At 34.0% G+C, this 13,890-nt stretch overlaps 1 protein-coding gene across 3 annotated transcripts in view; it reads right to left on the bottom strand.

Annotated features, from left to right (window-relative positions):
- Nucleotides 1-7,893, bottom strand: part of LOC131065435 (mannose-P-dolichol utilization defect 1 protein homolog 2) — a 96,419-nt gene extending 88,526 nt beyond the window's left edge. For all 3 annotated transcript variants that reach the window (XR_009111408.2, XM_057999945.2, XM_059218403.1), the window contains exon 1: nt 7,602-7,893. Coding sequence is in view for 2 of the 3 variants with exons in the window: in XM_057999945.2 (XP_057855928.2) it covers nt 7,602-7,754 (153 nt within the window). In the remaining variant the exon portion in view is untranslated. The remainder of the gene's footprint in view (nt 1-7,601) is intronic.
- Between the last annotated feature and the right edge of the window lie 5,997 nt (nt 7,894-13,890).

Here is a 13,890-nt window from a genome sequence, read left to right as displayed (position 1 = left end):
AATCCATTCTTTGCAACCATTTGAGCACATTAACATTATTTGTCACATTCCTCTCCTTTTCTTCTTTTGTATTTGAATGTACTCTAATCATTTCCACACTCATTGGTTGTTTGTCATCTCACTTATTTTATATTATCGAGTAATCTTCAATGCTATGTGTGCCTAGTACTATCTTGCAATATGAAAAATATGCCACTCACAAAGGATTCACAAAACAAGTTCTCACAATATGACCTTTTATCTACACATATAGTAAGTAATTTGTGATTTTGGGTCTCCTCTATACCTTGGCCCCTAGGACATCCATCCAATTAATGGTTATTCCAACTTACTTGCCTCCAATGATTCCATGCTCCTTGTTGTTGCTTATTGTTCCCTTCATGTTGAGGTTGTTGAATTGGAGAAGCCTATTGTTATATTTATATTTGGAGCAGATTGTTTGGTTGAACTTCTAGTTGGTGTTATGCAATAAGTTGAGATTTCAGTACAAAAACTTTGACATCATCAACATCATTGATTGTGGTCTTACAAAAGACACAACACATGCTCTAGGTGCATCTTGTAAACCTCATCATCCATATGGGTATGTCGGTAGATGTCTCCATATTCTGGAAATTTCACAATACTCATCCCTTCCCTATGCTCCAATGAGTGACCAGGATGGCTTGAGGGCAAGATGGAAATGCTGCTCCTCACGGCCTTGGATACTAAGCCTTAAAGCATCCCTGCATGCAGAGTTCAATGAACCATATTTCAACTCTTATCTTCTGTCCCTAGTAGCTTTCTTCCATCTTTTTCATCATTGGATCCAACTTTGCTTTAGTTACCGAGTTGGGAACTCCCTCATCTCTTCCCTCAATTCATTCCACTCATACCTGCTGCAACACAAGTTTCTGCATGTTTTTCAAATTCATTTTGTGCATGCAAACAATTGAATTCTTCTCGCAATTCTTCAATGAACCATGTTGCCTTCTGTCATATGCTTTTGTCATTGAATATAAATTTTATCTAGTTCACATTTCAATCGAACCTTTTATCATATGCTTTAGATGATTCATCCATCTCTTGGTGAATCTTTTTCAACTGTCAAATTGTATCACAGTCAATTTGATGTGATTTAAACTCATGTATAAGTGTTGTCTTCACGTCCTCTAAAGGTAACATTTTGTTCTAAATTCCACAGTAGAAATTCACTACACTATCCTTTAAGGCATGCACGACTTTGAAGAGTTCACCACCTGCATTTGCTACTCCAGTTTCCATGATCGCTTACAAGTGAAGTAATTTTTTGCATCGGTTGATATATCGCAGGCCACTAGTGTATAAAATGCAAAGATCAGGACATGGGCTATATATTACTTTGGATCCTATTAAGGTATTGCTTAAAGGATAAAATGCACACCTCTTTGTGCTGAAAATTTTGAAGCTCTATGAACATGCCCTTGTGCATTTTCATCTTTACTTTGTTTCCTAACTACACTAAGTCTTAACTACTACTAGAATGTATATGTATTTCCATATTTGGACCTTTTTCCTTACATTAGCCAATGCCTTAGCATTTCATTTACAAAAGATTAGATACACCTTACCCCTCCTAACATGCTAAATGATAAAATAGTGGGGACACAACAATGATGGTGAAGATAAAAGTAACCTTTGTACCTAGTAATACTGCTATGAACTTTTGGTTGTTCTAGGACTAATGAAATCTGACATACCAATAAGTGATTGTAGTGCCGTAGGGGCATCTTCCACTATGCATTCCAAATCGCTTGTCTTGAGGACAAGACATGGCTTAAGTCCAGGAAAATCATGCTATAGGTTTTTATCTTTTACTTATTGTTATGTATAGGCATGAGATGGAGACATGTGCATGCAAGTTGTGTGCACATAATATAATGATACTATTGTATCTAAATGATAGAAAAGAAAGCTTGATTAAGCAGTAACATGAGTGTTCAAAACACAAAATGTTACAAAAGATGATGTTGATGAAGACAGTTGGATATAGTTATTGTTGTTGCAACTATGTATAGACTTATTTATGCATGATCATGTGTACAGATGAGTGATCGATTACAATCACAGGTGATGGATTCCTCCCAAAGAGTTCCTATTGCACCCGAGTGTGTAGAATCTTTCTTCAGATGTAATAAAACATGCAGATTTGATGTTTTTTTAAATTGCCTTTGTGTGTGGAATGTTGTAAATATATGATTATTGCTTAGAGTTATGCTTAATGGATTTGCCAACACTTGATAAGCTAACCATAGAGGTTAAGTGGCATCTTTTGAGAATTGAAGTTGTTTTGGATTCCATCAGTATGGTTATGTAATAAAACATGCAGATTTGATTTTTTTAAGAAATTGCAATTGCCTTTGTGTGTGGAATGTTGTGAATATATGATTATTGCTTGCAGTTTGTAATGCCCACCAAGAACACCCTAGAGAACTAAGCCAACTAACAACCTAACTAAACATCATAGAGAAAAAAAAAATTAAAGAAGTAACAATACATTTAAACTAAAATAATAAGATCATCTTAAGCGTACAAGCGGAAATTTAAAGATACAGCATCAAATTATTCTTTAAGGAATTTACATACATTTAAAATTACAAGATTACATAGCACTAATGCACAACGGAAATAAAATCTAACATCTAACTTACACCCTCTAAGGTTCTTAATGTCATTACTAATAAAGCATCAACTTAAAGATACATGAGTTAATTTCTTACTCAAACTATTACCCACAACATAGGAAAAGTACCATCTAAACTATAGATTTATAATCATGAGATATAACTTATCTAACACTTCTAAGCTACTACATTCATTTTATTTCACCAATATCCAATTGTTCTTAAGCTATTTAAACATTCAACATAGAAGAATCTATCCGTTCCACATAGAATGAACATGTGAAAACATCATAACATTACATAATTACTCTCATACATGGAATACATTACAGACATAAGTCACCCATTACAAATAGAATGTCATGATACAATGATCACATGAATGATATACAAATACAAGGGCATAGATGAATCTTTACATATAACAAAGATTACATTCGCATCATAAATCCATAGCACTAGAACTAAAGAGAAGAAGTAACATCCATCATGCACACAAACATCCAACAAGGAATCCCAATGGAAGAAGGCATCAACCACCCGAAGAGCATAGATGAATCTTTACATATAACAAAGATTACATTCACATCATAAATCCATAGCACTGGAACTAAAGAGAAGAAGTAACATCCATCACGCACACAAACATCCAACAAGGAATCCCAATGGAAGAAGGCATCAACCACCCGACCATGTAGAACCAAAAAGGTCCACCCCCTGTGCTCCAAAGAATGACATAAGACCCCCCACACACACTTGACCTAGGCCGACACCTATACATCCAAGGGAATACAATTACACACAAGGAACAAACACATACAAGAACCGAAAACACCGCAAAGCATAGGCTCAATCACAAAATACAAACTCACTAGAGGCTTCTACACAAAACAGAGGTTAAGGTCCTAGGAAACACATAGGGAAGAGTGTCATCACATGCCATCAACATGGGTTTTCCTAGTAGTTTGACTCTCTCCAAACTCCAAACCCCTGGGCCCATTTGATGCACATGCGGAACCAAACAATCCTTCCATGGAAGCAAGGAAGTTGATCAGCCATACAAGCCTTCCCAATCTCATCCTAAATCTAAACAAGCACTCCAACCCATGAGATCCCATCCTCTTTCTATACAAGCACATGAGACATGTCTAGGGCACCAACAATTATCTTGTTAATGTATGTAAAACCCAACCCAATTTATTTAATTTAATGTTATCACTTGATTAACCAACTCTCAATGAGATTTCCTGGCAGCCACTTGAGGGCCCTGACACCCACTTGAGAACCACTCCCCCTAATATGCTCCTAAAACCTAGGGCATAACAAGAGAACCACAACAATATCATAAAATCCATGGTTCGCACAATGAATCATCACAACCATGTCTCATAAGCAAGGACCTCATAATTCCACATAAAACTCGATAAATTGGATCCATATTAGAATCTAATCCACAATAAAAAAATCTGATCATAACTCTTTTCTTAGCAAATAGATATCATGCAACATCAAATTGCCCAACCAATATACCAAAATGATCAAATACATCAGAAGAAAGGAAATGTCGCATAAAATCCTCATAGTCAGTCAAATTAGCTTTTGGAAAATTGCGATAGCAAATCACAAACTCCAAAATAAGCCTTTGGTCTGACCCAAAATGACATGAACTTCAAAAATTAACCATAACTATGAAAACAATGAAATAGAGCCTTTACTAATTCTTTCAGTGCATTCACAACTCATACCGGCACTTATATAAATTATTTTTGGGCATTTACAATTCTTATGGCGCATTCACTACACAAAATGGCACATACATGACACAAATAAGCGCATACACTACACAAACTAGCACATATACCAAACAGACGAGCACATACAACAATTATTTTGGTGCATATGTTATCCGTTTTAGCGCATATAAAACAAAGAACAAAACAAAACACAGAAAAAGACTTATACCCACAAACAAACTTCGAACGATTCTGAACACAAAATCCAATTCGCACCCAAAATAAACAAGGGTATTTTCTACTCAAAAACAATATTAACAAACTTTATGACCAAAACCAAATTCACAGAAGTACATACATTAAACAACGCAAGCAAAACGAAAACATCTTTATATCAAATAAATCATAATGAAAACAAAAATCTTTCATGAACTTCAAAGGCAAAATACACAAATAAAAAGGGAGATCAAAACACCACCAACCTGGTAAAAAGATGAATTAGTCAAGGAATGGAGAAGAAGGACGTCTCCACACACATAGACCTTCGCATGAAGAACAATCCACGGCAAAATGATCAACTTCCTCTAGCGCAAACACAACAACAATGAAGAATTCAAGAAGCAATCCACAATCACCCCAAGCATGCACAGAAAACTTCTTCAAAATCCAAGATCAAAACTCCCTTTTTTTAAAAACCCGAAATCCAAATTCTCCAAATTTCTACAACATTCCTATTTTCCAACAATTCAACAAATGAAATCACCCTCTTTTCCAAAAATCCTCCAAATCACCCAAAAATACATGCAAGACCCAAATAAACACTTTTTCCTTTTGCTTGAGAACTCTATTAGCAACTTCCCATGCAAACACAAAAATCACTCCACCTCCACATTCAAAAGAAAAGGCAAATAAATAATAATTACTAAATTCAACTCCAAATAACCAATAAAATAAAAATAAATAATTAAATTCATAAGTAAGCATAAATGCTCAAATAATATAATTTAAACTCAATTACCAATAATATCTCCCACAATACATATAAAATATAATAAATAAATAATTTCCCACGCATTATTATAAATGTTAAATACTATAATCCACAAAATAATATTAATACAATAATATGAGTTACAATATTCCCACATGAATAATTAATTATTCACACATAAGGTTATACATAATAACATATTTATTAATTACCACAACATCAAATCAACAAATTAAAAATTATATAAAATACATCAAACTTAGACCACATAGAACCCAACAAGATGACTAAGGCTTAAACACTAAAACTGACGAGACACCGACTAGGTTTAGAATGTGGTAAGGCCTTATGTCACCTCCGATCAACTGTCATTGGGATTAAAGACGCGCTCAGATCTGTGAGACCAGATGAAGTCGATGCCTCGTACCTGCATCCTGCATAGCACCAAATGTCTATACACAACATATACATAAACATAAGATACACAAACAAGTGAAAGAGAATCGCAACATCACACCCCGCTCATATATGAGTGATGTGACATTGTCCCTTTCACATCCACAACCGTAAGACATCATTGCAATGACATTACATAATAAATAACATCAACATCATCCACATTTAATGTAGACACCAAATTAGGGTTAGCGCAAGATAAATCATCATAAGAAATAAACATGAACCACATCTCCTAAATAGTGAATAAACATGAACCACATCTCCTAAATAGTGAATAATCATGAAGTTGATCATAAACCTAACTTCAATAATTGATCCAAAGCATAGAATCAACATCATCATGGTAATCATAATGAATCCACTAATATCAAAGAGAATACCAATATAAAGAGTGTAAAGAGTGAAACAAGGAGCAAGGAGTCTCAAGAACACAAATAAGTCCATAAGTATCTAACACATCCTATCATAAAGGATGAATCAGGGAAGGGCACTACATAGTTATTCTTAATGGATTCGCCAACACTTGATAAGCTAACCATAGAAGATAAAAGGCATCTTCTGAGAATTGGAGTCGTTTTGTTTTTTTTAAAGCAATTGCCTTTGTGTGTGGAATGTTGTGAAATATGATTTATTGTTTATAGTTATTCTTAATGGATATTCCAACACTTGATAAGCTAACCATAGGTTAAGTGGCATCTTCTAAGAATTGAAGTTGTTTTGGATTCCATCATGATGGTCAATATTTTCTTCAACGGAAATTTAGAAGAAGATATTAGCAAAAACCCAATTCACGGTGAAAATGTGAAGGAAGTAAATTGACCACACAATATGGCTGATATTAATTCTCTGTATTATGATATCATTTAAAATTTAAGCAACTAATTGAGCTACATGAATGACATTTTCGGTCCTTACCTTGAAAAGTTCATATTTTAAAGATGTTATGGTTTTCAGTAAGAACTACTGCAACAGTTGCGGAAAGGGTGGGATGTCCTGAATAGAGGTGAGTTGATTGTTAAGCTCTCTGTATGTGATTTTCTAAAGGAAAAGATTGAATAACTGGACCAAGTAGTTTTCATCGAGGGGCACTTGCGAGTGTAAATTGGACAAGAGTCTTCGTAGTTTGGCGAGCCTCTTCTGCAAATATGTTTTGAAATTATCTATGTCATAAACACCGTCAACAATGTTATTAAATGTGTCTAATAGATCAATTTGTGCAAAGAGAAACAAACTCGGTTTGACTTGTTGAAGGAAGATATAACAAAAACCAAATTTATCTTGTCAGGCTTAGTGAAACCTTTTGCTATCTAAGGTTCTTTGAAGTGGGTGGCTATCTGTAAATTCCTTGCCCGTGAGTGCATCATGAAGCAGAGAGAAGATACATACAGAATATAATATTGGCCAAAGCTAATAAACAAGGTTGGCTGGAAAATTATAATATGAATGAATCCATCCTTCAAAAACGAATTACCAGGATCATGTTGCAAGTTAAGTAAGTACTCAATTAAAAATGATAGATTTTCAGAATCAGACATAATATCATGTATTGAATACCGCTGTGTAAAATTTCTAATTTTTATGTTCCAAGTGTCCTTTCGAACCTCTCTTCGGAGAAAGCAGTCTACTATTTATTTGCACATCCAAATTCGGATATAACAACAAACGAGAACGACCAGATCGGATTAGATAGGAGAACAAGAACAAGAACAAGGGAATTTCTCTTGCCATAACACAATTTCCCAAAGAAAATAAAAAACCCTATAAATGAATGCATACCTGGGGAACTTTAACAATGATTGAAGCAGCGACAATACAATAGCCTAATGCCTTAGACAACACATCCAGCGCGCAGTCTTTCTGCGGAAACTCGCCGTTACTTATAGCACTCACCACACAACTCAAATTTATTCCCAATATTTCAAACTCCATTTCTTCCCTTTAAAAGGCAGCTCAAAGAATAATAAAAATGGATCTGTAAGACACATGCGCTGCCCAAATGGGTGACTGAACTACTTTCTCTTTAAATACTTTCAGTTTTTTTTGTCTGGCCCGTCTCCCTTTGACTTGCATGTTAAAATATCATTGTCAATTTTATTTTTCTTAAATAGAATGCAAGGGTGAAAAGCGCAAACCTTTCACTTTTACTTTTTTGATTTAGTATTTAAAAAATATACTATTATTGACCCCAAACTTAATTATATAGTCACGAAGAAATTTAATTTTGGTTCAAACAATTTTTGCATTTTAAAATATACGTTTTTAATCAAGTTCAAGATTATAGATGTGGTATTGATTCAATTGAAGTTTGCATTTACAAATTTGAATTAATTTTTAAAATTTTAAATATAATGATGGGCTCAAACCATTTTAATTTTAATTATTTGTTTATATGTAATTTTAACATTAAAATTTTTAATATGTGTATTTAGAAAAAGTATAAAGAACATAATTTCTAGGTTTTTCAACTATTAGCTCATTCATCAAGGAGATTTGTCATTTGGACAATCCCTCTACATCTACATGTTACAAAGAATCAATTAGCAGCGACTATTTAGTTTTGTGTGTCAATCACATATTTCATTGTATTGAAAAATAGAAAAAACTCTAGTTCTTGCACTAAATCACTTTACCATTCATTACATCAAGTTTCATGTATCAAGCACTTACTTCACCACAAATACATTGATGTTAATTGTATTTGTTGTTTGGCTTCTTTTGAATGGCACTAGTTTCTGTAATGGTATTTCCATGAATCAATAATTTGTTTGGTAGTCTCCTATATTTCAGTGCCAAAATGATGTTGAATGGTCCTCCTACTAAGACCCCATGGGTTTGTACATTGAGGTCTTTTTTTTTTAAAAGACCAAGACTATCCCTAATATTTTTTTCAAAGTTGTTAGGAATCTATAAGACCTCAACCTATTACCTTTCAAGTGAATTGAATAAGGAAGTGAACCCCATGCTTTTTGGAAGAATGTCATGTGAGCTCACATTGATAGTCATGTCCATTTGATGTGATGTAAGGAAGTTTGGTGTAGGAGTTAGAGATGTGTCATGTGTCTTCATTGTGTTGAATGGGGAGAATTGACATGACAATTCCATATAAGCTCTCATTTTAGGTTTTAAGAGGTATTATTCTATCATGGAAAAATCTTCTTTGGAGAGCATTTTAGCCTTGAAGTAGGAAGGCCTTAGAAGTACTAGAGCAATCTTGAAGGAGGAGAATAGCCTCATCTCCAAAAAGTTTCATTGAAGAGACAACTTTTCTCTCTTGCTATGTTTCATTTGTCCATTGTGCTTGGATTTGGAGTAAGAATTGGATCATATCTCAAAGAATGGTTAAAGCGTAATATAGATTAATGAATCCATATCGATTGGGTAGGGAGCACTCCCCCTATTGGCATTCATTTTTATTTAATATGGAAGCACTTAAATATTTTAATATTATATGCATTCTTAGGTTGGAAGATAGTTCTTGCTCTTTTGTAAATAAAAATTATGTCTTATTGACAAATAAAATTTATCATTTGTATTAGATTATTTAAGTAGGATGAAATATTCCTTTTGATATTGCATTGTAAAAATGAGAAGTTATTTTTTTTTTTAATTTTATATTTGTCCTAATATTTGTATTAACTTGAGCATGGTACTCTCAATAAAAGAATAATAATAACATGTTGATTTTCAATGTCCTATATAATTAAACTTGAAGGAATGTTTGGTATTATAATTGTTAGTAGATACAAAACAAAAAATAGTATGTGTGTTTGAGAGTGAGATGTTGAATATATAGAGAGGAATTTATGAAAGAAGCATATATATGGCAAGAGAACTTGATAGTAGAAGATCCACTGGTAGACATATGTTCAATTTATTTGGTGGTGATATTAGTTGGATAAGTGATAGGATGTAGATAATTTATCTCCTACAGAGGCTAAGTACATGGTAGGTACTTAGGCATTTAAGGAGGCCTCTAGCTTAACATATCATGAGTAGATGGGGGATGAGTCGAGAAGCTATTAAATTTGTTTGTGATGGTTACAAGATCATATTTATAGCAAAGAACCCAACCTTTTATGTGAGGATTAAGCATATCAAATTCTAGTACCAGTTTATTCATGACATGGTAGAGGATGAGAGGATGATATTGGAAAAATTTGACACTACGTAAAATATGGGAAATGTATTGACAAAGGTAGTGAACATGTATAGAAGTTGGGTGTTGTTATGAATCTATGAGCATTTCAAACCCTAGAAATTATTGAAAGTATTGGTACTCCCTTTGTTCTTCAATGGTTTTCAACTAGTAGGGAAATGTTCTCGAGAGAAGTCTCAAACATCCTATGTTTAGCACAAAAATAATATTTTCACAAATATAGAACTAAAAGAATAGTTTGTAATCTATAGTGGTTGTTTCTTTGCCTTGAAAAATGTTAGCAAGGGTTTTAAATGGAAAACTAGTTATGTGGATGTAAAATAATTCAATATCTACAAGTGATAAAAGGGCTCAATTTGCTTCTCTTATCAAAATTTATGGAATCTATAAGTTGAGCCTCCCATATTAGAAATATAAGAACATTTATGACGTGTAAGAGAGTTGTGAGAGAAAAATACTTTTTTGACCAACTAATGGCACATTATGGAATGTAATAAGGTGGATTCAAATCAAAATAATGGAGCCAAAATAGAGAGCCCAAGTTGGTGAGAGGATTATGTTGAGCCTGTGGCATGTAATGCCCTGCCAAGGAACCCTAAAGGATATGAGCAAAAGCACATGAAAAGACATGGAATTTTTTATTTTTTATTTATTTTTAAATTAAGTGAGAACATGCACTTCATCTAAGCTGACATCTCAAGCTATGTTAACTAATCGTCATCAACTACACATTGTGAAAGGCTCAACATGTGTCACTAACAAGCTCCTCTAAGGGTTCCCTAGCATCGTTACCTTCATAACACATCTAAGCATGATCAAGACCTCAAATCCGACAAGGGTTAACTCAATTAATCTTCTATTCATCACATTACTTGTCTAAGTTCATTTTAGAGCACCAATTGAAGTGTTCCTTTGATAACATCTAAATCTAGAAACAAATAGAAAGCATACATACTCATGAGTGGCGGTCAATTACAACACTAGTCCACTAGCATCTACTCTACTCATCTCATTATGTGGTATTACATCATTCTCCAATTGGAGTGTTCATACAATACGATGCTCTAATCATATGATATATACATTACAACTTGCAATAACAAAGGACGAAGAAGATCAAAAGAGAAAGGTAGTGATGAAGCTCTCCAAGGTGCTCACAAACAAGGTCCACTAGTCCCTAATGATGGTGTGCAACACCACCCGACCATGTGGTACCCTTAGGTATACCCCACCATGCCCGTGGAGATAGTCACAAGGACCATACACTCAAGCACAATATCAATGTATAATAGACTAATACTCAGATCATACATGAAGCATACATGACATACAAGAATGCAATTCAACATCATGAGGCAATGATATTAAATCATGAATTTTTCAAGGATCTCTACTCAAGCTACTCAAGGCATTGGGTACTAGAGTACAAGCAAGGGAGTGTCATTGTGTGTGCTCAAAGGTATGGCACCACATGGAACCAAACATCCTCTCATACAGACGAGGATAACAGTCATGCAAGATTTAGTGCCACATGTGTGGGCATACCACTTTGAGTAAGATCCATCTCCTTAGATGTGGGCATGTCATCTCAATGTATTATTGGCCTCATAGTAGCACTCAAGAGATGATTAAGGAATCTAGTTATCTTATTATGTGTTTACCCCATTGTTTTAATTATGTTATCACTTATTAAGAGACTCCCCAACATGATTGCCAGTGTGCCACTTATGGGTTGGGGACACATCGGGAACCACTCCCTATACTTTCTCTAGGACCTAATCCTAGACTCATACACAAATGATATTGATGCATAGATACATGTACACATATTATCATGATTACATCACATTATATCATATTCACAATGCATAGTAATGTATTGAACCAAGGAGTAACCACAAGGTCTCGTAATCATGAATTTGATTCCAAATAGATATCAATACACCAAAACACATGCAATTTCTCTATGGCATTACATGAAGGCATGCCAATACATCATAAACCATCGTATCACAAGTAAATAGGACCCATACACAAAGGAAAGTAGGTAGAACAACCCGATGGATGCACAAAAGGGTCAAAAATCCCAAAGGACATATTAGAGCAGCCAAATGCAAAATTTTGAGTGTAGTTGCGAAATTATGGAGGCAAATTTGAAAATCCATAAGCAAATGTGAAATTCCATGAAAAAATGTGAAATTTAATGAGAAATTGTGAAATTGAATTAGCAATTGTGAAACTCCTTAATAAATTATGAAATTCAATGAGCAATTGAAAAATTCTAAGCCTTAAATGCGAAATTTTGCATTCTAGGCAAGAATTGAGTTCGAGGATCAACTAGGGCATCAAATTTGGGCATATAAAAAGTGTGAGGGTCCAATTGGGAAACAAAATATTTGAATACTACCTAATGACATCCTAAAAACATAGATACCACATTCATACAAGAATCATAGAAATATTTGGAAAGCAATTCCCTTGGAAACCCTAATTTTCACATAGTTTCTCAAGCCCACATTCAAAACAATCAAACACTTCAATAAGCACTAAAAGGATTGATAAAAATTGATCGTAATGGTCCCAAATGACATTAAGACACTTACATAAAATAAAATAAACCAAATTGAAAGGAGGAAGAGGATTTCAAGGATCCTACCTCAACTTGAAGAGAAAATTTCAAGAGAAAACTAATCTTCACTCACTCCACCAATGACCTTATAATTGAAACATTAAGAAGGCCTCCCTAATACAATTATTTCAAGTCCTTACCCAAAAAATTTCACCTCTCCAATCTCTCAAGATCCACAAATCTCTTGTGCCATGAAGAAGGTTTTTATGTGGAGAGGATGAAAATTACTCAAGTGTTTAAAGAATGACTTCAATCCCACGTCATATGCTCACACTTAGAGAGGGATATAAAATCAAATTTAAAATGCAAGTTAAACTCATAAACCACAAATTCCCTCGAAAACTCCAAAATACAAAATCACTCAATAACATTAATTTAAAAGCATATAAGACACACAATCAACATGATAATATATTACATCTATAATGCTAAATATTACTAATATGAATATTTAAATGACGACATCATGCAACTGACAACTAATGCACATAATCTTTATTGGCTTCTCACATTACGTAATAGGATATCAAGTCATTACCCCAATGGTAATCTGAGAGTGTAATCACATAGGCTAGGAAATGTATCGTTCTAATTAAGAATGATAGCTTAGGCTAGGAACATGATTGGCCCTGTGTTATCTCCTATAACCATTGTTGGGGAATGTGGGCATGCCTAGACCTGTGAAGCCAAGTGGAGTCAATGTCCAGTACTTGCATCAACCAAAACATGCAAACAACTATGCATATATATACATATAATATACTATAATTGAAACGTCATTGATCATACCCCAATAGGGGTCACATAGAAACCATGGTTAGTAGCATCATGTCTCATCAAAATATTACATCATCAAAGTATCATCAAGTAATCACATGACACCAATAAAACTATAATATCATCATATAATAATCTAGACATCATCATATAACAACATGCCACGTCATCATGGAGTCATCATGCATATATGATCATCATTGAACAACAAGTATAACCTACTATCCAGACCAACGGCGATATTATCATATGAACAAAGAATATAATTGTCATTGGATGCACCGCATGGATGTCAATACAGACAAATAATATACGCACAGTCAAGGGGTAAAGCATAAATAGAGTGTAGCTTGAATCAAAGTAAACAAATGACAGAATGCAAATGCAAGAGGCATTACATGGCAAGTGGAAGGAATATGTTATTTTTATCCTACAAACCCACTTGATGTTATAAATAGTTACATTCCTTTTAGCGATAGAAATATGTTTGAAGAGATTTGCAC

The sequence above is a fragment of the Cryptomeria japonica genome, chromosome 1 (assembly GCF_030272615.1).
Source record: "Cryptomeria japonica chromosome 1, Sugi_1.0, whole genome shotgun sequence".
NCBI classification, from domain to species: Eukaryota; Viridiplantae; Streptophyta; class Pinopsida; order Cupressales; family Cupressaceae; genus Cryptomeria; species Cryptomeria japonica.
Note: the sequence above shows the minus strand (reverse complement) of the source record. Positions and strands in the feature narration are given on the sequence as shown.